We start from the raw sequence: 23,522 nt of genomic DNA, 5'->3' as shown, positions 1-23,522 counted from the left end.
GCCCCACAGGATTAGAGCAAAGCTGTGAGGATTAAGGGTTGGGGTTTGGGAGGGGTGCAAAGGAGCAGAGACAACTACAGCTCCAGTGGCCCCCCTGGTCCCGGCCCCCATCCATGGTGATGATCTTGGCAGTCAGGGCCACTTAGCAACCAGGCCAGGAGGCGGGATATAAGGGTGATAGATGGCCCCATTGTCAGTACCTCAAACTGTGCTCCTCAGCTCAGGGTGGTGGGGAAGAGGGTTTGGTGAGTATGGGAGGGTACAGGCAGGAGCTGAGATTAGAAAGGACTGATCTGGATAATCCTTCTTCTCGACAAACCCCAACCAGCTGCCTCTGGGTCTGATCCTGTTGGGGAGAAAGGTACAGGGGACCCACAGAGAAGGATGGACAGGTCTGCCCCTATTGTGGGTGGGCAACGGATTTCAAGTGGAGGGAAGGCCCGCACGCTGCTCCCAGGCTGGGGTCTGGCCCCCTCCTTGCCCTCTCGAGGCTGTTAAAGCAGGGGTCAGAGAGAAAGCAGGCGGCCCTAAGTATCAGCAAAGCTCAGAGAGGGAAGACAGGGCTTACACTTGGAGGCCTAAGGAGCAGCTGCCAGGGGCTTGGGTCATTTGCATGAGGGGAGCAGGTGGCTGAGATTTCCCTGACAAATCACAGGCTCCAGGGGCCCCGCCTCTGGGAGGCCCAAAGACACCTGTCTCCTCCCAGGCCAGCCAGAGCCACCCCCACCTCCAGCCATCACAGAATCTGTGATACACTCGACTGGCCCCTGGCTGAGAGATCTTCACGACCTTTATTGCACAGACTGGGAGAGAGGAGCAGGGTTATACCTCCCAACCCCACCATCTTCTTCATTTAAAGCATCAGCCTCCTCCCCTGCCATTTCCGTTCAGGGAGGCACAGTGTTCCCCATCTGTCCAGGGCTGCAGGTCCGGCAGCGGGGCCCCGTCCCAGCTCCCCAGGCCTGGTGAGCTCCAGGCTAGCCTGTGCACTGTCCTCTGAGTCCAGGCCCTTGTAGGTCCCCAAGATGGTGGGGGTGCAGGGACAGAGAGCTTGCTGTTCTGCTCCTGATGTCACACAGGGGCTTCCTGTGCGTCCTGGCATCAAGATGGCCTTCCACAAGTCAAGTGGCCACATCCTCAAGGAGCTGGCTCAGCCACTCACAGCTCCTCCCGAACCCGAGGTGCCCTTCCAGTCTTGTCTTGGACCCTCTGGTGCCTGTGGCTAGGGGGCTCTGGGGAAGGGTCTTTGCTGGGCATTTCTTCTTCTTCCTCTTCCTCCTCCTCCTGTGACTCCTGCAGCAGTTCTTTGGCTTCTATCCACTCCTGGGGTTGGGGAGGAGAGTGTGGCCCATTCCCTGCACCCACCTTCCCTGGGTCAGCTCAGCCCCTGACCCTCACCGACTGTGAGCCTTCTCAGGGGCTCCTTGCCCACCCTTCACGCACCAGGAGAACCACGTCCCTTCCTACCCCGCTCCTTACCTGCTCCCTGTGCTCAGGTGCCCACGTGTGCCACAGTGCCAGGGCACAGCGCCGTCCCCGAGTCACGGCCCACACCCCATGGGGATTCTCGACACCGGAGCTGAAGGCCACAAGGCGCCCACAGCGAGGACGCACCCGAGCCTGGAGGGATGAGGGCAGGTTCAGCTCCAGGGATTGGCTCTCTCAGAGAACTTGGCCCTCACTCCCTAGAGCAGGATGGGGACAGGGGCACAGAGAGGATCAGCTCTCTCGCTACCACTTCCTACTCCTTAATTCAGGGACTAGCTTGGGGCAAATGAGAAATCAGCTTCAACTTGCAGAGCAAAAATGCAAGAGGAGTTGGGAACCAAAGGAAAAAGGGGTCTCCACGGATGGTCTCCTGTTGGTTCCTGACCCCTGGAACCCTGATTTTTCCCACTTAGCCCTTTGAATCCAGGGCTTGAAGCAATCTGGGGCTGTGCATGCAGTACCAGACTCTATGTAGAAGGGGATACAGATATTGGAGCCATTTTCACACCCCACACCCAGATGAAAAATCACTGCCCCTCTCCTCCTACCCAATCCTAGCCCCTGGTGTCCGGAAATTTCCCACCTAACATTCATTAATTGCTTATTATTACCAGGCGCTGCCTCATTCTTTTAGGTACATTACCTAAATTACTTCCTACAATGACCCTTTAAAATACGTACTATTATTATCACCCCAGTTTAGGAAACTAAACCTCAGAAAGGTTCAGAATCCGAGCCCCAGTCAAGGCGGCCCTGGTATCTGTGCGCCAGCCACTGTGCTCACCTCGCTGCAAAGAGGAAGGACTATTTCAAGTTCCCCAAATCCCTAGAATAGGGCCATGGAGTCCTGGAGGCACCTGCAAGCTGTGCTTCATTCACCCTCTTTAGGAGGCGAGACAAATACTGATGGTAGGGTTGATGGGGCCACTTAGAGACCTTGCTACGGAGGAAGCAGCGGGAGGGCTGCAGAGGCGGGGAAGTGAAAGGGTTAAAAGCCCTGGCCATTTCCCTGCATTTGCCTCTGGAGCCTTCTGTTTTGAATCCTGACCCCACAGCTGGGCCCTTTGTCACACCGTCACACCCCCCACTCCACGCACCGTGACAGTGAGGGCGTTGGGCTCCGTGAAGAACAGGTCCCCACCCTGGAAGTCATCGTTGAGGTAGAGGAGTCCGCTGGGGAGGGAAAAAAGCAAGAGGCAGTGAGACCCCAACCCAGGCCCAGGCCGGCAGTGGGATGACCTTTGTCTGCCCACCTGCCTGACCGCTAGAGGGGCTGCCCACCTGTAGTCCCGATAGGTGTAGGCTGGGGGCTCCCGCCAGCACTCTCCCGTGTCAGGGTCCAGGACGCAGTTGTCTGCGTGCACTGGGTGACTCAGGTCCATGCGCTGCTCTTGCTCTCCTAGGACACAAAGGGGTCTGGGGGTACCTCTGTGCCCCTGTGCCCATCTGCCATCCTGTGGGCTCATGCTGTGCACGTCCACCCCGGGGCTCTTGGGGGCAGTATCCTGGGGGCAGGGCCTGAGGTTGGAGAAGAGCAGTGGGGGGTCCCTGTCGTACCTTCTATGGCGCTGCGGCACACCAGGTGGGTGAAGGACAGATGCAGGGGCCGTTCCGGGGAGAAGTAGGCCTGGGTCAAGGTCCGCACCCGCTCGCTCACCTCCAGAAGCAGCTTAGCACCCTGACTGCCCACTGTCCCAGCCCGGGCCAGCTGCAGGCAGTGAAAGGCAGGGCAGAAAAGGAGGAAGGCAATGGGAGGGTGGTCTCGGCCCTAGCCCTGCCCAACTCTGCCGCTCTCCACCCGTGGGTTTGGAGTCTGTCAGCATCCAGCTCTGTCCATCAGCCCAAACTGCTCCTTCTCTCTCCATGACAACAACCCCGGCCCCAGCTCTCAGAACATCCCTTTTCTCCACACTGGGTCCTATCAGGTAGTCTCGGTCCCAAGAAAGCTCCTTCACAAAAGCCCAAGCCCTGGGGCTCGGCTTCCTGCACAGCCTCTCCTCCAGGTCTGGGCATCAAACGGGCCCGGGTGCCTCCTGTGCTCACCTGCGCAGCCTTAAGCACTGTGAGCCCCTCGAAGCGTTCATGGGGGGTGTGAGGGGAGCGGCGACCACGATAGCCAGACCTGGCTCCAGCCCCAGCTGCATCCTAAATAGGAAGGAGTTTACCGTGGAGTCACTCCCCCAGCCCCCTGTCTGCAGGGCTGCAAGACCCTCCCTCCGGCCCTCCCGCTCTCCAGAAGAAGCTAGATGCTCCCACAGTTCTGTTGTGGCTCGTCTTCCTGAGCTGCTGCTCTTTCCCAGAGAGTGCCCACCGCCACGGCTGTCCGACTGTCCCTCTCTGGTACAGGCTGGAATCCCGCTTACCAAGGGGACTGTGGAGAGAACTCGGGAGAGCTTCCTACAGCAGTAAGGGGGCCTCTGAGAGGGTAGGGACAGCTGGAAAAGTGGGGCAGAGCTGGGAACTAGGCAGGAAGGGCTTGATCATTAATCCCTGATGAGCCAAGAATAGAGGAGTCCCTCTGGAAACAGGACCCTAAGAGGAAGTTCCACAGTTAGGCCAGGTCCTGGCAGGAAGCTGACTGGCGGTAGGGAGACAGCATCAGCGGGCTATCCCTCTCTGACCTCTTCCCACCTGACATTCTCTCGGAGAAACTGTGGACTCCGTGGCTCCCCCACTCCTTGATACTGAGTCACAACTACCCAGCCACCTCCGCGACCACTCTCACTACCTGGGGGTCTCCTAATATCTGGATGTCTACACTGGAATTATTCGCTTTTCTGACACCCGTTTTTTGTCTACTTTTTGAATTTGTTTAAGCACCACTATCTAGTTACCCCTGCATACAAATCTCACTTCTGAGAGACACCTAGTCACCCAAGCCGTCTAACCTGGGTTTTTTTGGTTTTCGTTTTTTGTTTTTGAGACGGGGTCTTGCTCTATCGCCCAGGCTGGAGTGCAGTGGCGCCATCATAGCTCACTGCAATCTCCACCTCCCAGGCTCCAGCGGTCCTCCCACCTCAGCCTCCCAAGTAGGTGGGAACATATAGGCGCATAGGCCCAGCTAATTTTTTGTATTTTTGTAGAGACGGGGTTTTACCACGTTGCTCAGGCTGGCCTGGAACTCCTGGGCTCAAGCCATTCGCCTGCCTCAGCCTCCCAAAGTGCTGGGATTACAGGTGTGAGCCACCTCGCCAGCCAACGGTGGCACTCGTCAATTACTCCCCTTTTCCGGGTCTTTTCTCCCACTGCATTCTACAGACTGCCACTAGAGGCTCTACCACTCCTACAGGTGACTCCAGACCCTGCACTTGGAGGTACTACAGGAATGCAAAAGTCAACCGTCCTAAAATCTTGCAACAGCTGTCTACCATACACAGATAAAGCCCAAACTCCTTGGGAGGCCACAGAAGACACTCACTGTCCCTCGGCCTTCATGTGTGGGCTCTCTCCCTCTTCCCCTATACTGTCTCTTGGTAACATACACCCTGATGATTCTATGTTCTTTTTAAATTAATTAATTAATTAATTAATTATTTTAAAAAATTTATTTTTCGAGATGGAGTTTTGATCTTGTTGCCCAGGCTGGAGTGCAATGGTGCGATCTCGGCTCACTGCGACCTCCGCCTCCTGGGTTCAAGCGATTCTCCTGCCTCAGCCTCCCCAGTAGTTGGGATTACTGACACCTGCCACAATGCCCACTAATTTTTTTGTATTTTTAGTAAAGACCGGGTTTCACCATGTTGGCCAGGCTGGTCTTGAACTCCTGACCTCAAGTGATCCACCTGCCTTGACCTCCTAAAGTGCTGGGATTACAGGCATGAGCCACCACACCCAGCCAGTGATGATTCTGTGTTCTAAGAGCTTTACCATGTGCTAACTCATTTAATCCTCACAACGACACTATGACAAAAACACTATTATTATCCTCATTTTATAGATGAGCAAATTAGGCTCAGAGATGTTAAAATAAATTGCCCAAGATCACACAGGTAATGACTATGGAGCTGGCCCTGCTCTCACCCCTGTGCTTGACTGCAGTTCCCAGAATGCACCTTGCTCTTCTTCCTCTTAGACTGATTCCACCCCCAATCGCCTGACTAACTCATCCTTAAGACTGAGCTCAAATACCACCTCTCCAGCAAGCCTTCTATAACTGCATTTCAGTGCTTCTATTTGACATACTTTTTTTTTTTTTTTTTTTTGAGATGGAGTTTCGCTCTTGTTGCCCACGCTGGAGTGCAATGGCACGATATCAGCTCACCACAACCTCCGCCTCCCGGGTTCAGGCACTTCTCCTGCCTCAGCCTCCCGAGTACCTGGGATTACAGGCATGTGCCACCACGCCCGGCTAACTTTTTTGTATTTTTATTAGAGACAGCGTTTCTCCATGATGGTCAGGCTGGTCTCGAACTCCCAGCCTCAGGTGATCCACCCACCTCGGCCTCCCAAATTGCTGGGATTACAGGCATGAGCCACCATACCCAGCCCAAGAACATACTTCTTTTACCAAACTTACCACCTGCTTATATTATGTATTTCCTTGTCTGTTTCCACCTCTACACTTGAGCTCCCAAAGGGCAGAGTCTATAATCATCTTCCTCTCCCTAGAACCTAGCAGTTTCTAGTGTATAGCAGCTACTCAGTGAGTATATTACTGAATGAGCACTAACCTAAGATAAGGGTTGAAGCTTCATAAAATGGTAGCCTCAACCCGGTGAGTATGAGTCATTCAACCTAAACTAGGAGGGAAAGAAAGGCCTGCGTGTCTGCTGAGCCATCAGCCAAGCCAGTAACTAAACTCTTGGCTAACCAAGCAATCCTTACCTGCACACTCATCCATTTTTATGCCTTCATGTTTTTTGTTTTGTTCTTCCTATCGATTTCTAGCAAAATTCATCTGTAAAGAACATCCACCTATGTCAGCTAAATTAAGACGAGACGGAACTTATCCACAGCTGAGAGGCAGTGGTAAGCACAGTCCCGGTTGGATAATCAGGACAGGCAGAATGAAGGGGGCAGGCCAAGAGCAAGGGAACAGGTGATTGTATCCAAGAGTCTTGAACGAGCTGATGAGCTTGCAGGTCTTCCTACCTTAGCCAGCTGCAGCAGCACCCCACACTCGGCTGGGGTGAGCAGCCCATCCAACACCGCCCGCTCCGACCCATTCAGCTGCCTGGAATCCTGGGTCAAGGTCACACCCTCCAGCAGAAGGACATCTGCCAGGGGAAAGACAGAGCAGAGGGGGCTGAGCATCCCCTAAGGGCAGGCAGAGCAGTAGCTGGCAGCCCCCAGACCCTCCAGGCTCCTGCCTTCTCCCTCCCAGGAACTCACCCTTCCAGTAGGTCAAGGGCTTTGGCTTCACGGGCTCATGGTCCCAAGGCCTCTTCTCTTGATCCTCTCTCAGGGGTGAGAGATGCGCTCAGTGGGTGCCCAGGACAGTCCAGACCCAGCCTCCCAGCTCGGGCCAAGCCCCTCCCACCACGGGGCATATCCTACCTGAGCTTTTCTCTAAGTGCCTCAGGGATGAGAGCTGCAGGGGTCCAGGGGTCCTGCGACAGTCCAGAAAAGCATCATCACCCACCAAGGTCAGCCCCTGGAATCCCTGACATTAGAGCTGAAATATTTCATTAAGGTTTTTCTGTTTCCAGAGAGGAAGACGGAGGTAGGAAAAGCCCGGGACTCAATGTCAGGAGCCCTGGGCAGTGGATCAAACTGTAACAACAAGTACAACTATAACTCATATAGCACTTACTATCTGCTAGGGGCTATTCTAAGAGCTTTATTCATGGAAATGGAATTTATCCTTTAAAGTTCACAACAGTCTCATGAAACAGAATATTAAAGTGCTCATTTTGTAATTGAGAGCCCTGAGACACAGAGAAGTAAAGTAACATGCTCAAGATCACACAGCTACAAGTGACAGGGTTAGTTGTTTTTTGTTGTTGTTTTTTGTTTTTTGTTTTTTTGAGACGGAGTCTCACACTGTTGCCCAGGCTGGAGTGCTATGGCGCGATCTCAGCTCACTGCAACCTCCGCCTCCTGGGTTCAAGCGATTCTCCTGCCTCAGCATCCCAAGTAGCTGGGATTATAGGCGCCCGCCACCACGCCCAGCTAATTTTTTGTATTTTTAGTAGAGACAGGGTTTCACTATGTTGGCCAGGCTAGTCTTGAACTCCTGATCTGGTGATCCACCTGCCTCGGCCTCCCAAAGCAGCGTTAGGTTTTAAACTAGCTGCAGGCCGGGTGCGGTGGCTCACGCCTGTAATCCCAGCACTTTGGGGGGCCGAGGCGGGTGGATCACCTGAAGTCAGGAGTTCAAGACCAGCCTGGCCAACATGGTGAAACCCCATCTCTACTAAAAATACAAAAATTAGCCAGGCAAGATGGCGGGCACCTGTAATCCCAGCTACTCAGGAGACTGAGGCAGAAGAATCGCTTGAACCTGGGAGGTGGAGGTTGCAGTGAGCCAAGATCGCACCATTGCCCTCCAGCCTGGGTGACAGAGTGAGACTCTGTCTCCAAAAATAAAAATAAAAATAAAAATAACTAGCTTCAGAGTTCACACATTTAGCCAGTCGTTCTCAAGCAGGACACTTCTGCCCCCAGGGGTCATTAGGCAAAGTGTGGAAACATTGATTGCCATGACTCGGGGGCTGTCAATGTGCTATTGATCTCTACTGGGTAGATACCAGGGAAGCTGCTGAACACCCTCCAAGGCATAGGACAGGCCCTGCCCTCTGCCCCAACAAAGAATTATCCAAAATGTCAGATCCAAAATATCAGTAGCGCCAGGAAGACTGAGAACGCCTGCTTGATGCCCTAGTCCTAGCCATAGATAACCTCCGCCCCGCAGTTTCCTCTCATAACTACAAGAAGAGAAATAAAAGCAGCAGTAACAGAGCTTTCTATATTTTGTTATCAAATGATGTGGTTTCAACAGCCCTGTGAAACAGATGTGATTATTCCAACTTACAGGTAAGGAAATTGAGGCAGAGGCAAGTTGAAGTTCAGAGATGTTTGGGGCAGAGGAGGACTGACATTTAGGCCTGCGTGACCCCAAAGCCGCCCTAACTACAGGCACACTGTCTCCGTCCCTGTAAAACTGGGATGGCAGACTCTTCTCCAAGCCTCATGGTGGAAAAATGGAAAACTCTGCTGCAAACCAAAGTGCCATCCCTCCTGGGAGTGCGGAGGGGTGAGATGGGCAGAAGTGGAGTGACTCACAGGATCCTTGAAGCTGGTCCCCAGGTGCTCCATGGCATAGTAGAGCTGCCTCTTCTCCCCCAGGGATCGGAGAATGAAGCGCTGGATGTCCTGAGGGTGAGATGATGAGCAGTGAGCGGGGGCTGGAGGAGGGCAGGGAAGCGCCAGCTCTAGGGCACTGCCTGGGTGCTCCATGCTCCTTGAACCTGGTACCATGCCCCCCGGTTCCTCTGTTCAACGTTCCCCCTCAGCAGCTTCAGAGCATCTGGACTTAAACTGGAAAGGGTGTAGGGGGTGGGAGTGTGTGTGAGTGTGTGGGTGTGTGTGTGTGCATGAGTTTGCGGGCTGGTGGCAGGCAGGAGTGAAGTAAAGGCAAGAGAGATGGGACTGAGGGCTGGAATCGGAACTCCAGGCTGCCGTGGGGAGCAGGGAGTGGAGACGGAAGTCAGATGCTGGACTTGGAGTCCTTTGGGTGACTAGAGTGCTCGGGTAAGAGGCCAGCGGGGGGTGGGGGTCCAGGTTACTTCTCAGGTCTATTTGTTTGATTTGGGGCTACCTCCCAGGTGAGTGTGGAGAGGGGATTACCTCTCTGGGTCCGAGGCCAGGTCTCGGCTCTCCCAGCTGGGCCTGGTACTGGTTCAGAGCCCTCTTGGCAGCCTCATCCTCCGGGTAGAAGAGCAGGACACTCAGGACATTTTCTATAGCCTGGGACAGATTGCCCACTGGAGAGGGAGCGACAAGGTCAGGGGTTGGGGGATGAAGACTTAGAGCACATTGATCCTTGGGGCAGAGGCAGTGCTGGAGAAGGTGGTCTCCAGAGGCCAGACAGCCAACTCCAAGAGCCCCCCTCCCACTGGCAGACAAGTTCAGCTGCCGGTTCTTTCAAACACTGGTGCAAACATACCTTAGCTGGAGAGTTCAAAGAAGAGCAAGAGGGGGGAAAATAAAGGAAGGTGAGAAGCAGCAAGGCAGAAGGAAGCCCATCTCCTGAGCTCGTCACAGGCGCCAAAGGAGGGCAAATTAGAGTCCTTGTGAAGTGATGGTTCCCATGCAGCCCTGACAGTGAAACTACAAATCCAGAGACAGATGGGAGGGATAGAGAGATGGAGCTCAGGATAGCAGCAGAGGCAAATCTTCACTCCCCGTTTCCACCCTTCGCCAACTGACCCTGAGCATGGGCCTCATGTAGCCGCCTCAGCTGGTTGGGAAGGAAGTCTGGGACAGGGAAGCTGCGACCAGGGCGTGTGGCTGTTTCCCCCACACAGCGTTGCCGGCACTGCAGGACCTGAATCCAGTGTCCTGCAGAGGAAACCCATAAGCCATTCAGCTTGTTCATGCCCCTCCCTGGGCACCGACCCACCCCCTCACACACGGGACCCTTACCTGCAATGGCCTCATAGAGGCCCCCCTGGCTCGCAGCCCCATCCTCCTCTTGTTCAGCCCCCTGCTGCTCCTCAGGCCCCTCGCAGTCAGCACGGCAGCTCTCCATCTGGGCCAGGCTCCCCTGAAGAGCCTCCTCTAGCCTGGGCAGTGCCAGTCTTGCCTCCTGGCGCCCCAGCAGCTCCAGGCCAGTGTCATAGGCTGCCTGTTGGGGAAGGGAGCAGTCAGTCACCTAAGATCCAGGGGTTGCCAAACTGGGAGGTAGAGAGGAGAGGGGTGTTGGTCTCATTTGGGGCAAGGACTCCATGTCCCTCTTCACCGTGGAGAAGAATAAGGGTGGGCCTCAGAATCATAATGTTAGAACATCAGATTTCAGTGATCATCCAGGAAGGAAACGAAGTCCTAGAGAAGGACTCCCAGCCAGGGTCGCTGAGGATCATTACCCCATCTGTATGCTCAAGCAGCACAACGCACAGTTTAGTGAGGCCTGTGTATCCAGCCAGGAAAAGGCTGGTGGCAAGACAGGGGTGGGGCTGGGATTCTCACCCAGTGTGGGGGCGTCTCCAGGTCCCGGAAGCTCTGGGGCCGAACTCCCGACATTCGTCTGTACTTAGCCATGTCCTCCCGCATCTGCAGGTGCATGGGGTTTGCTACAAAGAAGGTGTGTGCTGCCGCAGCTGCCAGATCCAGCTTCTTCAACTGAGGAGGCGAAGGGAGGAGGGCATCAGAGCCCTGGGACGGGGGGCAGACCTCTGCCCCCTGGCCAGCCTCCCCACCCTACCCCAGACACACACTCTGGGTGCCCCAGAGCCTCATGGAAGACTGGCCAATCAGAACCGCCCACCGCCCAAACTGCAGACCCCCTAAGAGGCCAGAACGTTGGGACTCTCAGAAGGCTGGCACCGAGGGAAAGGGGATCTAAAGACGTCGGAGTTGGGTGGGACATGGGTCTCAGGACTTCAGGACCTCAATTTGGGAGACCAGGTGGAAGTGATGGCTTAAGTGAGGTGGGGAAGTGGGGGAGACCTCAGCGACCAGCAAAACCCGCAGGTCTCTAGGACCCTGAGCTGAGGTGAGTACAACCGGCGCCCCGCTTCCCCAGCCACGTAGGCAACTGCTGCGGTACCGGCGGCTGCGGCGTGCTGTCCCCTCCCCGCCCGCAGAGGTCTGGCCTCGGAGGACCCCAACCTGGCCTCCGTCTGCTCCTTCCTTTCCGAAGCTACCTCCTGCCCCAAGCGAAGGTTCACACTCACCACCACCCCCGACACACACACACACCCACGCACACTTCCCGTCCGAGAGCCGGTTTCGCCCCCACCGCCTCCGCTTCATTCCTAGGAAGAGGCGGCCCGGTCCCTCCATCTTCGATCTGCTCCCGTCCCACCTCACGACCTCCCCGCCCCATTCCCATTCTGCTCGCACTCCCCCTCGGCTGCTCCTCTGCGATCTCAAGAGGTCCTCGCGGTCGCTTAGCCAGCTCCTACGCAGAGGCCCGCGGTACGCTCCCCAGCCCCGTCCGGGGCCCGGGCAACAGCATTCCGCCTACTCCTGGGCAACGCAAAGTAGGACAGCGTCGTGGTGAGGGCTGGGACCCTCGGAGCTGCCCGGCCCGCTCCCAACCTGGTAATAGGCCCTCTGCAGGTAGTTGTAGGGCTCCCGACGGCGGAAGGCGTCCCGGAGCGCGCTCCCCACGCGAAGCCGCGCCGCGCCCCCGGGGCCCAGCCTCCGTGCTGCGCACTGGGTCAGGCAGTCTGCGCGGCGGAGCGCTGCACGGAGAAGCTGTCGTTCCCAGGACCCCTGCGTGGGTCCCGGCCCGGAGTCGGGCTCCGGGGCCCCGAGAAGCACGGCGGGGAGCGCGGCGCCCGGATCGGCCGCGCAGCTCGCCCCGCAATCCAGCCGCACCCGGCCCAGCGCCGCCTGGCTCCGCAGCGCCTCCCGCAGCAGCGCCACGGCCGGCGCCCAAGCCCCGGCCGCGTAGGCGCGCAGCCCGTCAGCGTAGAGCAAGTCGGGGGCCTGCGGGGGCGCCCCCGGGGACAGCTGGGTCAGGCCGGGGGGCTCAGGGGACCCCGGGGGAGGCAGCAGCAGCAGTAGCAGCAGCGGCCGGAGGAGCCGGAGCATGATGTCGGAGCCGCCGGCAGCTGAGGGGAAATGCGGGAGCCGAGAGGGAGGGAGAGGAAAGGGGGGAAGGGGGAGGGAGGGGGAGGAAGGAGAGATGGAGAGGCGGAGGGAGAGGGAGAAATAATGAGGGAGGCCAAGAGAGAGAGAGAGAAGATGGGGCTGAGACCCGATGGTGGGAGAGGCCCATGTGAAAAGATGGAGAGAGAAGAGTGCTGAGTGGACAAAGCTGGTCTAGTGTGGAATAAGAGGGAGAAACCGGGAGGAGGAGGGCAAAAGGCGGGAACTGGAGCAGGCCTGGGCATCCATGAAGGATGACTTCAGCCCAAGCGGTGACTTCAGCCCCTGAGGTCTGGAGGTAACTACTGGGGCTGTGTTCCCTCCACACACACGCTTCTGGGTCCAGAAAAAGGAGTGTGGACGCCGATCCCCCCCTCGCCCCCCCCACCCCCCACACACACTCATCCACCCCTGCACTCCCACCCCCTCCACACTCATCCACCCCTGCACTCCCACCCCCCCACACACTCATCCACCCCTGCACTCCCCCCCCACACACTCATCCACCCCTGCACTCCCACCCCCCCAACACACTCATCCACCCCTGCACTCCCCCACACACACACTCATCCACCCCTGCACTCCCCCCAACACACTCATCCACCCCTGCACTCCCCCACACACACACTCATCCACCCCTGCACTCCCACCCCCCCAACACACTCATCCACCCCTGCACTCCCACCCCCCACACTCATCCACCCCTGCACTCCCACCCCCCCCACACACTCATCCACCCCTGCACTCCCCCCCACACACACTCATCCACCCCTGCACTCCCACCCCCCCAACACACTCATCCACCCCTGCACTCCCCCCCACACACACTCATCCACCCCTGCACTCCCACCCCCCCACACACACACACTCATCCACCCCTGCACTCCTTTGGAGAAAGAGCTTTAAAATGCAGCAAGGAGGAGGTGTCCAGCTCCGGGACACTGCGTCAGCCCCAAAACCTTTCCTGCCCATAAAGTAAGCCCCTGCATGGATTTGAGGTTAGAAGGAGAGTTGGGCACTGGGGCTGGAGCCACCCTCTAAAACCACCTCAACAAATCTGAACAGAGATCCTTCATACCCCAACCAACGAAGATGTGTGTCCTCAAGCCCCGCCCCCAGCAGGATATGCTCCTCCCAGCCTTCCCTGTGCGAGGCTGCCTGGTGGAGCATGTGATCATTTCTCCATGTGTCCTTCTGTGCCTCTGTCTGCTGCCCCTGCTCTGTCGTGTCCCCTGTGAGCCACTGCACCCTCCAAGCCCCTTTCCACCGCAGTACACTGGACACTGAGGTTTCCATGGCAACACTTCAGACTTTAATACATATTGCTAGGGGTGATGGAAGCTGAGTAGGGCATCTGGTCACTTGGATGGGAGAGAGCAGGGCCTTCTGAGCCCCAAATCTAGCGCCCGTCTCCCCAGAGTCTGGAGGCAGCTGCCCTACTCTCGGCCAGAATGAGGTGTTACTCACTCAGGCTTTCTCCTCTGAGTTCAGCAGGCCTGCTTGGGCTCACAGGGTCAGCTGGGGAAAGATGGGGTTGCCTGGGCCCCAGGATCCTCCCCAAGCCCTTGCACTTTCTTCACCCCCCGTCAGGGAGCAGCGTCTCCCTGCGCTTAGTCCCAAAGGAAGTCCAACGGCTCTGCTCTCAGGGGACCCAAGGGAGAGTCGGCGGGGTGAGAGGCCCAGTGGCCGGGGCCGACGAGGAGAGTGCCCTGGTGAGGCAGTCGGAGAAGGCAGAGGTGTCTCATCGATGAAGGTGGTGATCTCCTCCCGGAAGAAGCCAGGACCCCGTGGGGGTCCCCCACCTGACCCCAGAACCCCACTCTCCAAGAATTGGCGAAGGCTAGCCAGCCCCCCACCTTCAGCCTCTTCCTCGTCCTTCTCATCCTCCAACCTGTGTCTTTGTCCCAGGTACTCAGGAGGACCCCCGAGGGCCCGGCTCTGGGCCGGGAGGACCCGGATGTCATCAGAGGATGACCACTTGTGCAGGAAGGAGCCTGGTTCCCGAGGGGTAGAGAAGATGTTTGTCTCATCATGGGACAGACGCCGGGATAGGGGGACCTGGGAAGAGGAGCGGGTAAGACCTGAAGGTGCTGCAGGGACAGAGGCAGAGGCAGGAACCAAGTGGGGACTCCGGAAGATGGTGCCACCTTCTTAACCTTCAAAACGTTTGCTCCGGTGGGCAAACCTGGCCCCACGAGGTCTGAAGGGATGCCTCTCTTGCTATAGCTTTCTTTCACCCAGCTCTATGGTGCCCTGAAAGCCAGGGCTAGGGAAGAGGGGATTGGGGTGCATAACAGACACTGGAGAAAAGTGATGAGTGGCACCAAGGGTAGGAGATGTATCCCCCAGTTCCATACCTGTAAGTAGTGGACTCTCTCAAGAGGAGGGAAGAGCATGTGCCTTCCAGGCAGCAGCTTCACCTGGGCGGGGTCCCGGCTCCCTGGTCCTGTGGCTCCGTTAGCATCAAAGCGAACTTTGCAAACTCGGCCCTCTGCATAGTCGTCACAGCCCCCATCTAGGAGAGAAAATGGGCAGAGTGGTTACAGGTAGGGAATGCCTACCGCGGCCTCCCACCACTGCCTTTATAAGCTCCCAGAGACCCCTTTAGTTCCCATTAGCATGTATGTTCCAAGAGGACAGTGAGAGTGGCTAGCATTTGCTGCGTTCAGTGCTAAATCCTGAGTGGAGTGCTTCATACATATAGATGAAGTTATTGAAACAATTGCCTGCACTCCCCCAAGAGCCGTCCCTATAGCTGGGGGGCCTCTCTCGGGAAGCTCAGGTTCCCCGTAGTGCCAGAGCTGGGCAGTGTGGGTTTCTGGAGGGGAGCCTAGGCCCAGTGAAGGGAGCCCTGAGTGCTGCGGGAAGCAGTGAGTGGACAGCAGGGTGCCTGCTTAGGGAAAGGGGAGCCCAGGGTGGTGCAGATTCTGTCCAGTAGGGGGCACTCCAGGGCAGCCCATCCTCTGGCTGAGAAGGAGCGGCAGAAAAGGGAATAGACAGATGTCCAGGAAAGCCAAAGCCCAGCCCCTCCTCTGACCGTCATCTCCATCCTCCTCAGACATGATGGCCACGCATTGCTCCCACACTGTGCGCACGTCGGCGCGGTAGCGCTCGCAGGACCAGATGAAGGAGGGCAGCAGCAGCGTCTGTGCCATGGAGCACCACAGCACAGCCAGCACCATCCAGGGGGGCGCCGAGTCCGACTTGAGGGAGAAGAAGCTCACCACCTGGGGAAGGGTGGGAGCGGGCTGGGTCAGGGCCAGAGCTGAGGAGCCCACCTGAACCCCATATCCTAGTGCAGCTGGTGGGCAAGACGTCAGAAGTAATGCCTGATCCCTGTGCTCCAACAGAGGTGAAGCCGGAGGTGGAGATGGAGTGAACAGAGGGAAGGGACTGACTCAGAGGAAGGTCGGGGAGAGTGCTGGAGACAAAGCCCTGCGGTCAGGAGGGAGAGGAACAGAGGCGGACCAGGAACCGTAGAGACAGACAGGAACCCAGGAACAGTGACTAGATGGGGTGGTGGGGTGAGCCCTGTGGGGTTTCCAGCCAAGAGTGCTCAGAGACCATGTGGCAGCCAGAGGGAAGGAGGGAATGGAGAGTGGAGCCCAGCGGCTGGATGAGAGGTCTGCGGCTGAACCGTGGAGCTGCAGGATGGATGACGGAGCTGGAGGACAGGTCGTGGAACTGAAGGACAGTGATGGAGCTGAGGAGTGGGAACTGAAGCAGATGCTGGAGCTGGGGTAAACAGGGTAGTGGGAACTAAAAGACAGATGATCAAGATGGGGGCCACAAATGGAGTGGGGGATGGACAGAGGAGAGGAAGATGGATGATGGAACTGGAGGAGAGATGACGGAGCTGCTGTATGGCTGATGAAGTTGGAGGTCAGGTGATGATGCTGGGGCCTGGATATTGGGGAGAACAGGCGGGGAGGACCCCGATCTCACCAAGATGGGCACCCCTGTGAGTGAGTCATAGAGAAAGACGATGGCGCTGACCAAGTTGGTGACCTGCAGGGATGTCTTGGCAGACTCCGAGCCATCCAGCGAGGACCGCCGCTTCCCTCGGGCATCCTCCACCACAATGGCTGGCACCTCAAAAGCTGGCCGGGTACCCAAGGCCCCTGGCCCACCCGCTTTGGTCCCCCCACCACCCCCCACTCTCCGGGCCTGCCGAGCCCTCCTGGGCCGGGCCCACAGTGTCTGGTAGAAGGTGATGGCCACACAGACCAGACCCATGACAATTCCCCCAAGTAGCAAGAGGCTGAAGCAAACGCCAAAGCCGAGGCCGATCTTGGAGACTATGAACTGGCAGCCGCGGGCATAGTAGCGCTCGCCGTTGTTGTGCCAGCCAATGGAGGGCAGTGTGGAGAGGATGAAGCTGACCATCCAGATGCCCATGACCGCATGCAGTGCCTGCTTCTTGGCGTTGCTGAGGCGGTAGTTGACGGGCCAGCGCACCATCCACATGCGATGGTAGGAGAGGGAGGCGACCGTGAAGCAGGTGGCCAGGGCCAGGGTGTAGTAGGTGGACACGAAGACCTTGCAGATACTCTCGTTCCAGTCATAGTCGGAGGAAGCCTGACGACGCAGCTGCACCACAGCAAAGGTGGTGAGGGGCACAGCTGCCATGAGTATGTGTGTGCCCGCTAGGAAGCAGAGCAGCAGCTCCAGTGGCTTGTGCTTCTGCTGCTTGGCCGAGATGCTGAGGATGATCCAGGCATTGGCCAGCAGCGCCAGGAGCCCACAGGCCAGCCAGGACAATGCATTGGAGCGCAGGGAGGCCTCCTCTGCCCCCGCCCCGCCCCGAGCCATCCTATCCTCAGCCCCCCACCCCCTTGAGCTCTGTGGGGGTGGGGGCTAGGTCTCACCCAGGAGCCCCACTCACAAACACTCCCATGATCCCCACAATCCTCGCCCTGTCAGCAGGCAGGCTGCCCCCAGGCTCACCCCAGTGCTCAGCATTGCATGATGGACCCAGCTGAGGGCAGATGTAGAGGGCAGGGGAGGAGACTGAGGGTCAGCAGAGGCAATCCTCAGCTTTCATACTGGGCGGGGCCTTCCTTAAGCATCCCTGCAATTGATGGGGCAGGCAAGCTGGCTACTTTCCCAACTATGAGGCTGGCTGGGGGGTTCTGGTCCCCATGCTGGGACTTCCAGGTCTCTTTTGCCTCTGGTTCTTGACCAGTCAGGAATCTTCTGGATGCCCCAGGGATTTGGGGGTGGGGCTCAGCCCCCTGGACAGGCTGCAAGGGAAAGATGAGATGTGGGAGGGAGAGGGCAAAGGTAGGGCCTGGGCTGGTCTCCAATCAGCCTCCTGTGCCCCCTTTCTTGAAACTATAGGCATGACTGATTACTAAGGCCCTGAGGGTCATTCAGAACATTCCTTTGCCTTAACTCTGACAGCTAAACACCCCACACAGATGAGAGCCGCACTCTTCCAGACCTCTAAGGAAGAAGGTATTCCCACCTCCCTGTCTCCTTTAGCCCTTCCTCCTCCCGCTGGAACTCCCAGGTTCCTTCTTAGAACATCCCCTGCTCAGCACTACTCCACCCCTATCTTCAAGTCCCTAAATGTCTCTTCAGAACTACTGATGGGAGACACATGACTGGTTTCCTCTTGAGGGTTCACAGTGAACTGGGATATGGCATCACAGCCTTCCTCCCCTACCTGCCGGTCTCCTGGATGCAGGGGTCTTGGTGCTTAGCCCCTACTTCCCCAAACCTGGGTGATCACCCTCCAGCTACCCAGATCTGGGAAAATGGGAGAAAGGAGTCTGGGACCGAAGGGGGTGCTAGGGAACCTGAAGGCGGGGAAACCACTGACATCAGAAGCATCCAGAAATGGAAAGAGGGGGAACTAGGGAGAAGGAGGAGAGTTTGAGCAGAAGAGAAAGAGGGGGCAAAGTGGTAGTATCTGAAAATAGCAGGAAAAGCTCAAACCCCCTGGAGAGGAGGCTTTGGAGGGAGGAGGGACTGGAGGAGGGAGGGAGGGAGGGAGCAGGGAATAGGAGGCTGAGAAGAAAAGCCAAATGTTCAATAAGGTGCTGACTCCCTGTGGGGAGACCTTGACTCTTCCTCCCTGGCCCAGAGCCTCAGTTTCCCTCTCATGGGAGGAAGGATGGTCCCAGTTTTAGTGCGTGATGCTGAGCTTCAGTGAGCCCTGGGAAGGGGGGTAAGGGAATCGGGTGAAACCCTGAACAGAGTGGGGCTGTAAGGAAGCACATAATGGCTTTAGGGTAAGTGGGGTAAAAATGGGGCACAGCAGTGAAAGGGTCTGTTTCCCATGGAAGCAGCTCAGACCCTTGCTTTCCCCAAGAGGTCCTGGTCCACCCCCACCCTTGGCTTCCCTCCGGAGCCCAGTACACCCTAGTTGCCATGGCAATGGCCAGCCAGAGGGAGGTGGAAGGACTTGGCCAAGAGCAGCCCCCAGTGTCCTCTCCTACAGCCCTGGACCCCTTCCCACCCACCTCCACCCAGGCCCAGCTGGTGGGCTCAGGACGAAAGAGATAGGGAGTCAGAGAGGGAAGGAGGCAGGAAAGATGTGAAGGACAGAGAGAGGGAGGTGAAGGACAGGGAGAGATCAGAGGAAGGTGGGAAGGGGGATCTGGGAGGTTCCCTGGCCGACGGGGTCCCTCGCCCTTTGGGGTGAAGGGGTAAGGTCAGGCGGCTCCTCCCTCCTGTCCCCCTCCAGGTTCTCCAGGGCAGAAACAGCAGGTGGCTGGGGAGGAGGGGCCGGCCTAGGGGAGAGGAGGCAGCTTGGGGGGAAAAGGGAGGCAACACAGGGGACGGGGCAGGCAGGGGTCGTCTTACCTCTCTCTGGCTGCGCCCAGCACTGCCATGGAGACCGCACTCCCGACGCGGCTCTCGGGCTCCCGCTGCCTGCCGGCTCCAGCTCGCCCGCCCTCCTCCCTCCTTCCCTCTCTCCCTCCCTCCCTTCCCCCGGGCCTCCCTCCTCCCCCTCAGTCCCGGCCTCCCAGGCTCAGCCCACGGCTCACTCGGTCTCTGCCCCTCTCACTCTCCAGGACCCTCTCTCCCGGGGTCGTCCTGCCAGTGAGCCCAGGCTAGAGGGACCGCAGGACAGCTTTGTGGGGGGCGGGGGGGGGGGGGCGGGAAACGAGTGCAGGGTGGGGAACTGGACGGTGGTGACTCGGGGAGGAGGGGCAAGGAAGGCGCTGAGAGGGAGGGCGGTGAGGAGGATGGCTGGGAACCGGCTTCATTGGTGAAATGGTTCATGTCCTGCCCCCACCCCTTCCCGTTTTCAACACGAACACAAGCTCCAAGAGGCAGCTGGTGTTGTTGGGGACTGAGGAGCTAGCTGTTCGGGGAGGAGGAAGCGTGTGTCACTGTGTGTATCTGTGTGAGGGCTGGGCCTTGGGTTTGGGAGTGAGGGGGCTTGTGGTGCAAACTGGGGCTGCTTGTGGAGTTGGTGGGTGTGCACAAGCTGAAAGGCTGTGGGCGCATGCATGCACACAGACACACACACTCTGCTTCCTCCTCCTGGAACACAAACACATATGTTGGGGATACAATTTGCACACACATGTTACAGTTTCTCATAGTCCTTTTTCTCTGCCACACACATACACCAGGAGAGCTCACACAACCCTGAGTCTCTCCCCCACGGTATATCACACACATGTAATTACAGAGTCTCAGCCTCACACACACACAGGCCCACACAGAGCCCTGTGGGTTGTGGAGGTGGGTAGCCAGCCTCCACAGAATTTTTCCCTGTCCAGGGAAACTTCATCTCCTTCCTGGGGCACACCCAGCAACCTCTCCTCTGGGTCCGACCCCAAAGACCAGAAGATTCCTGGTCCCCAGAGAAGGGGTCTCTCTCTCTCTCTCTCACACACACACACACACACACACACACGAAGAGCATCTTTATAGTAAGTTTATTGTATTTTTATTTCAGCTCAGGGGAGCAGGGGTGGAGAGTGGGCACAAATGCAAAGTAAGCAAATGGGGAGCCCCAGCAGCAATAGGGGGGTCTTCCTGGAAGAGGCAGGCTTTAAAGACAGGAGGAGAAGGAAATAGGGAAAAGGAGTTGGGACTGAGGGAAGTGGTGAGGAAGGGTAGGAAGAGAGGGGATCCTGAGAGAAGTGGATCAAGAAGATTTGTAACCCTGACTTCCCTGTGTCCTGAATGGTCTGGAAGAGGGTAAGGGAGGGTGTGGGGCAGGCGCAGAGCCTGGCACAATCACCTTTGAGGTCCCTTAGAGGGTTCCCTCTCAGGCTAGCTACCCCCTCTCCCAGCAAAGCTCGCTTCCAGGAGGTTCTGCACAGGGTCAGTGACTGGTCACTGGGCATTCTCTCCTGCAGTGCCTGTGCTCCCAGCTTGCACTCTGATTAGAAGAGCCACAGGCTTTGTCCTCTGGTAACAGATTCTGCCACCAGCGGGGGATGAAGGAGGGATTTTAGACAGGGAGGCCTTCATCCCTGCTCGTAAATTCTCTGAGATGGACCCTTCCCATGGGTGCTGTGCTTCTGTGAACCCAAAAGTACACATTGAGTACCCACCACTAGCCACTGGTGAGAGCCATGTGGCATTTGTCCTTGCATTCAAGAGGCAGCAGTGGAACTTGGGACAAGGGACCTGGGTTAGTCCCGACTCCAGCACTTGCTAGCTGTATGACCTTTGGTAGTCAATCATCTAGCCTCTCTGAGCTCTGGTTCTGGTCTATGAACTGGAGATGATCATCTTAGTTCTGTCACTGCCAGCCTTGCAGGATTTTTCTAAGTCTCAAATAGACAGAGGATGTGAGACATCCCTTGAGGCCGTGTACATGGGGCTGTGTCCAGAGGGGCTGTTTGTGCAAGGTCAGGATGTGAGTCTGTGGCCCCACCCACATAGGGTGAGAAGCGGGCAGCATGGGGCAGGAGGTACTGGCTGCCAGAAACCTCTGGATCTGCATCCATCCTTGACTGGCTTGGCTGTGTGATTTTGTGCAAGTTCCTGCCCTCTGTGGTCCCAGGGTCCTGTCTTGTAAAAGAACAGTCCCATGCTCCATGCTTCCAGACACCCAGCCTCACCCTCCATGCCAGCCAGGGCTGGCCCTGAACACTCCCCTGGGATCCAAATGAGCAGTGGGGAGAGGGTCGGAGAGAAATAATGAGAGAAGGGCTAGGGCTTGAAGGAAAAGGAAATGGCGTGGAGGATGGTGTGATTAAGCCTCTAGAAAATAGAGAGCAACACTCAACCAGTGAAGCCGGGGCCTAACCCAGGAGAAACAGTGGCAAATTGTAGAGGAGGCGAACAGGAGGCCAGAGGCCTGGGATCTGCTACATTCATCTGGTCCGCAGGCAAGAAACGCGGGGCAGACACCTGGGGAGGCTGCAAGTGGGATCTGCCTGGCCTCGTGCCTCAAATGGGGCTACATGTCTTCTGAAACCGGCTGCGGGAACAAAGAAGAAGGGGAGCAGGTCTGTCCCCACTGCAACCCCTTTGCGTTCTAGCACCTCCAATGGCCTTTCCAGCGCAGCACAGCTCCAGTGGCTTTCCAGCAGGGCCTTTCCTGGCCTGCTGCTCCTTCAGCTCCATCCTCCCACTTCTGCCTCCTTCTAGCTCCTGGCCATCTTTTCCCACCCCTCTATCCTCTCCACCACACCCCTTTAGCCCCCATCTCCTCACCTCCACCCCTCCCAACTCTCCCTCCTCAACTCCTTCCTCCTCTCCATCCTCCCTTCCTGCCCCCCTTTGCTCCCCTTCCTCCCCTTCCTCTCACTCCCTCCCCCTCCCCCTTTCCCCTCTCCCAACCCCTCCTCCCAGATCCTTACTGAGGGCACTGGCAGGTCTTCTTCTCACTGAGGAGTCTCTTGATCTGAGACATCCGCTGTGCTTGGCGCTGTCCAGGGACAAGAAAGGGAGTCACGAGGGTCCCAGGCCTCCAGAAGGGAGGTGCCCCTTGGTGGGGGGAGTGGGGGAAGCTGCGACAGGAGAAGCAGTTACATGGCCCAGGCCATCTATCCTGGAATTAACTCTCTGCTCCTTCCTGTCTCTCCCTTGAGTGGGATCTGGGACAGGGCAGCAAGGGAACTTACGAGTGGGCAGAGGGAGCTGGGCCAAAATCAGTTCCCATATACAGGATCTCCTGGTAGAGGACTCAGGGGTTTGAGGGCCTTGTGGGGACCAGGTGTGGGGTTACTCACCCTTCGGTGCCGGCACCTGACACAGAAGAAGATGCCTAGCCCAATGAAAAGCAGGAGGCCGGCGACGCCCCCCAGCACAATCAGGGCCATTGGCTGCACCGGGGTGGACCATGTGGGCAGAACTGCAAGGGAGAGAAATGTGCTCAATGCACCGCCCTCCTCCACGGGCCAGGGGACTGAGGACTGCCCTGCAACCCCTCCTGGCCAGTCTCTGGTTTGACCCTGGGGTTGGGGGAGAGGAGAGGGGTGCCTGGGGGCTCTCAAAGGCCGCCAGTGCTGGGGAATCGGTTTTATGTTTGGGCATATCCATATCCAGGGCACTCTGGAGAGAGAGAAGCTGTGGTCTGGCTCCTGGGCTGTGTGTGTGAGTGCATGTGTGTGTGCATGTGTGAGTGTGTGTGAATGTGTGTGTGCATGTGAGTGTGTGAATGGTGTGAATGTGTGCGTGTGTGCGTGTGTGTGCGTGTGTGCGTGTGTGAATGTGTATGCCTGTGTGCGTGTATGAATGTGTGTGCGTGTGTGACTGCATGCATGTGTGCGTGTGTGCGCGCATGTGTGAATGATGCGTGTGTGCGGATGTGTGAGTGTATAAGTGTGTGAGTGTACGTGTACGACAGTGTGTGGGTGAGAGTATGTGCATGAATGTGTAAGAGTGTGTGAGTGTGTGCATGCATGTGTGTGAGTACGTGTATGAGTGTGTGACAGTGTGTGAGTGCATGGGTGTGAGTACATGGGTGTGAGTGTGTGGGTGTGAGTGTGGATGTGTGTGTAGTGTGTGTATGCGTGTGTGAGTGTGTGAGTGATGTGTGTGCGCGTGTGTGAGTGTACGGGAGTGTGTGCATGTGTGTGAGAGTGTATGTCTGTGAGTGTGTGTGTAAGTGCGTCTGGATTTGGAGAAAAGCCAGGAGCCAGGGAGGGGGGCTCTCGGTCAGGTGGACCCCATCCCTAGACTGTAGACCTGAGGGAGTGGGAACTTGCAGAACTACAATTGGCAGCCTAGAGCCCAGGACCACACCCCACCTCACTTCATCACTTCTATGCCTCCTTTTGGGGCCTCCAAAGCACCCTGGGACCACAGAGGACACCATACCCATAACCCCCCAACTCAGGCATTGGGAGGCTGGG

General features: G+C 57.4%; 3 protein-coding genes across 7 annotated transcripts in view; all 3 read right to left on the bottom strand.

Annotated features, from left to right (window-relative positions):
* Positions 1–772: 772 nt before the first annotated feature.
* On the bottom strand, positions 773–12,393 carry P3H3 (prolyl 3-hydroxylase 3). Its single transcript, XM_016922862.4, has 15 exons — positions 11,692–12,393; positions 10,618–10,770; positions 10,075–10,276; positions 9,859–9,990; positions 9,277–9,413; positions 8,713–8,802; positions 6,985–7,037; positions 6,820–6,887; positions 6,580–6,704; positions 3,532–3,633; positions 3,046–3,196; positions 2,770–2,887; positions 2,586–2,661; positions 1,480–1,620; positions 773–1,323 (listed from the first exon to the last, which is right to left on the bottom strand). The coding sequence occupies exons 1-15, from the start codon at positions 12,187–12,189 to the stop codon at positions 1,159–1,161; spliced, it is 2,211 nt and encodes a 736-aa protein (XP_016778351.1). The 5' UTR covers positions 12,190–12,393; the 3' UTR covers positions 773–1,158.
* Positions 12,394–13,535: 1,142 nt separating this feature from the next.
* GPR162 (G protein-coupled receptor 162) lies at positions 13,536–19,155 on the bottom strand. 3 transcript variants are annotated; one of them, XM_016922866.3, is made up of 5 exons: positions 19,057–19,155; positions 17,194–17,489; positions 15,284–15,473; positions 14,604–14,761; positions 13,536–14,304 (listed from the first exon to the last, which is right to left on the bottom strand). In XM_016922866.3, exons 2-5 carry the CDS (start codon positions 17,206–17,208, stop codon positions 13,753–13,755), a joined length of 915 nt encoding a protein of 304 aa, XP_016778355.2. In that variant the 5' UTR covers positions 17,209–17,489; positions 19,057–19,155; the 3' UTR covers positions 13,536–13,752. The 3 variants fall into 3 exon arrangements, with proteins under 3 accessions (XP_016778355.2, XP_063641491.1, XP_016778353.2); XM_063785421.1 differs by lacking the exon at positions 19,057–19,155 and adding an exon at positions 16,192–16,836 and having other exon boundaries at positions 13,654–14,304; positions 17,194–17,304; XM_016922864.3 differs by lacking the exons at positions 17,194–17,489; positions 19,057–19,155 and adding an exon at positions 16,192–17,158 and having other exon boundaries at positions 13,654–14,304.
* Positions 19,156–20,128: 973 nt separating this feature from the next.
* The window catches only part of CD4 (CD4 molecule), a 31,190-nt gene continuing 27,796 nt past the window's right edge, over positions 20,129–23,522 (bottom strand). For 2 of the 3 annotated variants that reach the window (XM_016922513.4, XM_016922510.4), the window contains exons 8-10: positions 22,398–22,519; positions 22,026–22,093; positions 20,129–21,643 (exon numbers count right to left, since the gene is read on the bottom strand). In XM_016922513.4, coding sequence (XP_016778002.1) covers positions 21,613–21,643; positions 22,026–22,093; positions 22,398–22,519 — 221 coding nt within the window. In that variant the 3' untranslated portion in view covers positions 20,129–21,612. The remainder of the gene's footprint in view (positions 21,644–22,025; positions 22,094–22,397; positions 22,520–23,522) is intronic. The other variant, NM_001009043.1, reaches the window with a different exon arrangement.

The sequence above is a fragment of the Pan troglodytes genome, chromosome 10 (assembly GCF_028858775.2).
Source record: "Pan troglodytes isolate AG18354 chromosome 10, NHGRI_mPanTro3-v2.0_pri, whole genome shotgun sequence".
NCBI lineage: Eukaryota > Metazoa > Chordata > Mammalia > Primates > Hominidae > Pan > Pan troglodytes.
This window is presented reverse-complemented; position numbering and strand designations above follow the sequence as displayed.

What these genes read in the sequence shown, in the direction of transcription:
- P3H3 (XM_016922862.4), bottom strand. Translation starts at nt 12,189, where the DNA reads ATGCTCCGGCTCCTCCGGCCGCTGCTGCTACTGCTGCTGCTGCCTCCC. An exon ending in TGCTGCTGCAGCTGGCTAAG is followed by an intron (nt 3,634 to 6,579) that starts GTAGGAAGACCT and finishes CTTCCTATTTAG; the next exon opens with GATGCAGCTGGGGCTGGAGC. An exon ending in GTGCCGCAGCGCCATAGAAG is followed by an intron (nt 2,888 to 3,045) that starts GTACGACAGGGA and finishes TTTGTGTCCTAG; the next exon opens with GAGAGCAAGAGCAGCGCATG.
- GPR162 (XM_016922864.3), bottom strand. Translation starts at nt 17,058, where the DNA reads ATGGCTCGGGGCGGGGCGGGGGCAGAGGAGGCCTCCCTGCGCTCCAAT. An exon ending in TGAGGAGGATGGAGATGACG is followed by an intron (nt 14,762 to 15,283) that starts GTCAGAGGAGGG and finishes TTTCTCTCCTAG; the next exon opens with ATGGGGGCTGTGACGACTAT. An exon ending in AGAGAGTCCACTACTTACAG is followed by an intron (nt 14,305 to 14,603) that starts GTATGGAACTGG and finishes TCCTCTTCCCAG; the next exon opens with GTCCCCCTATCCCGGCGTCT.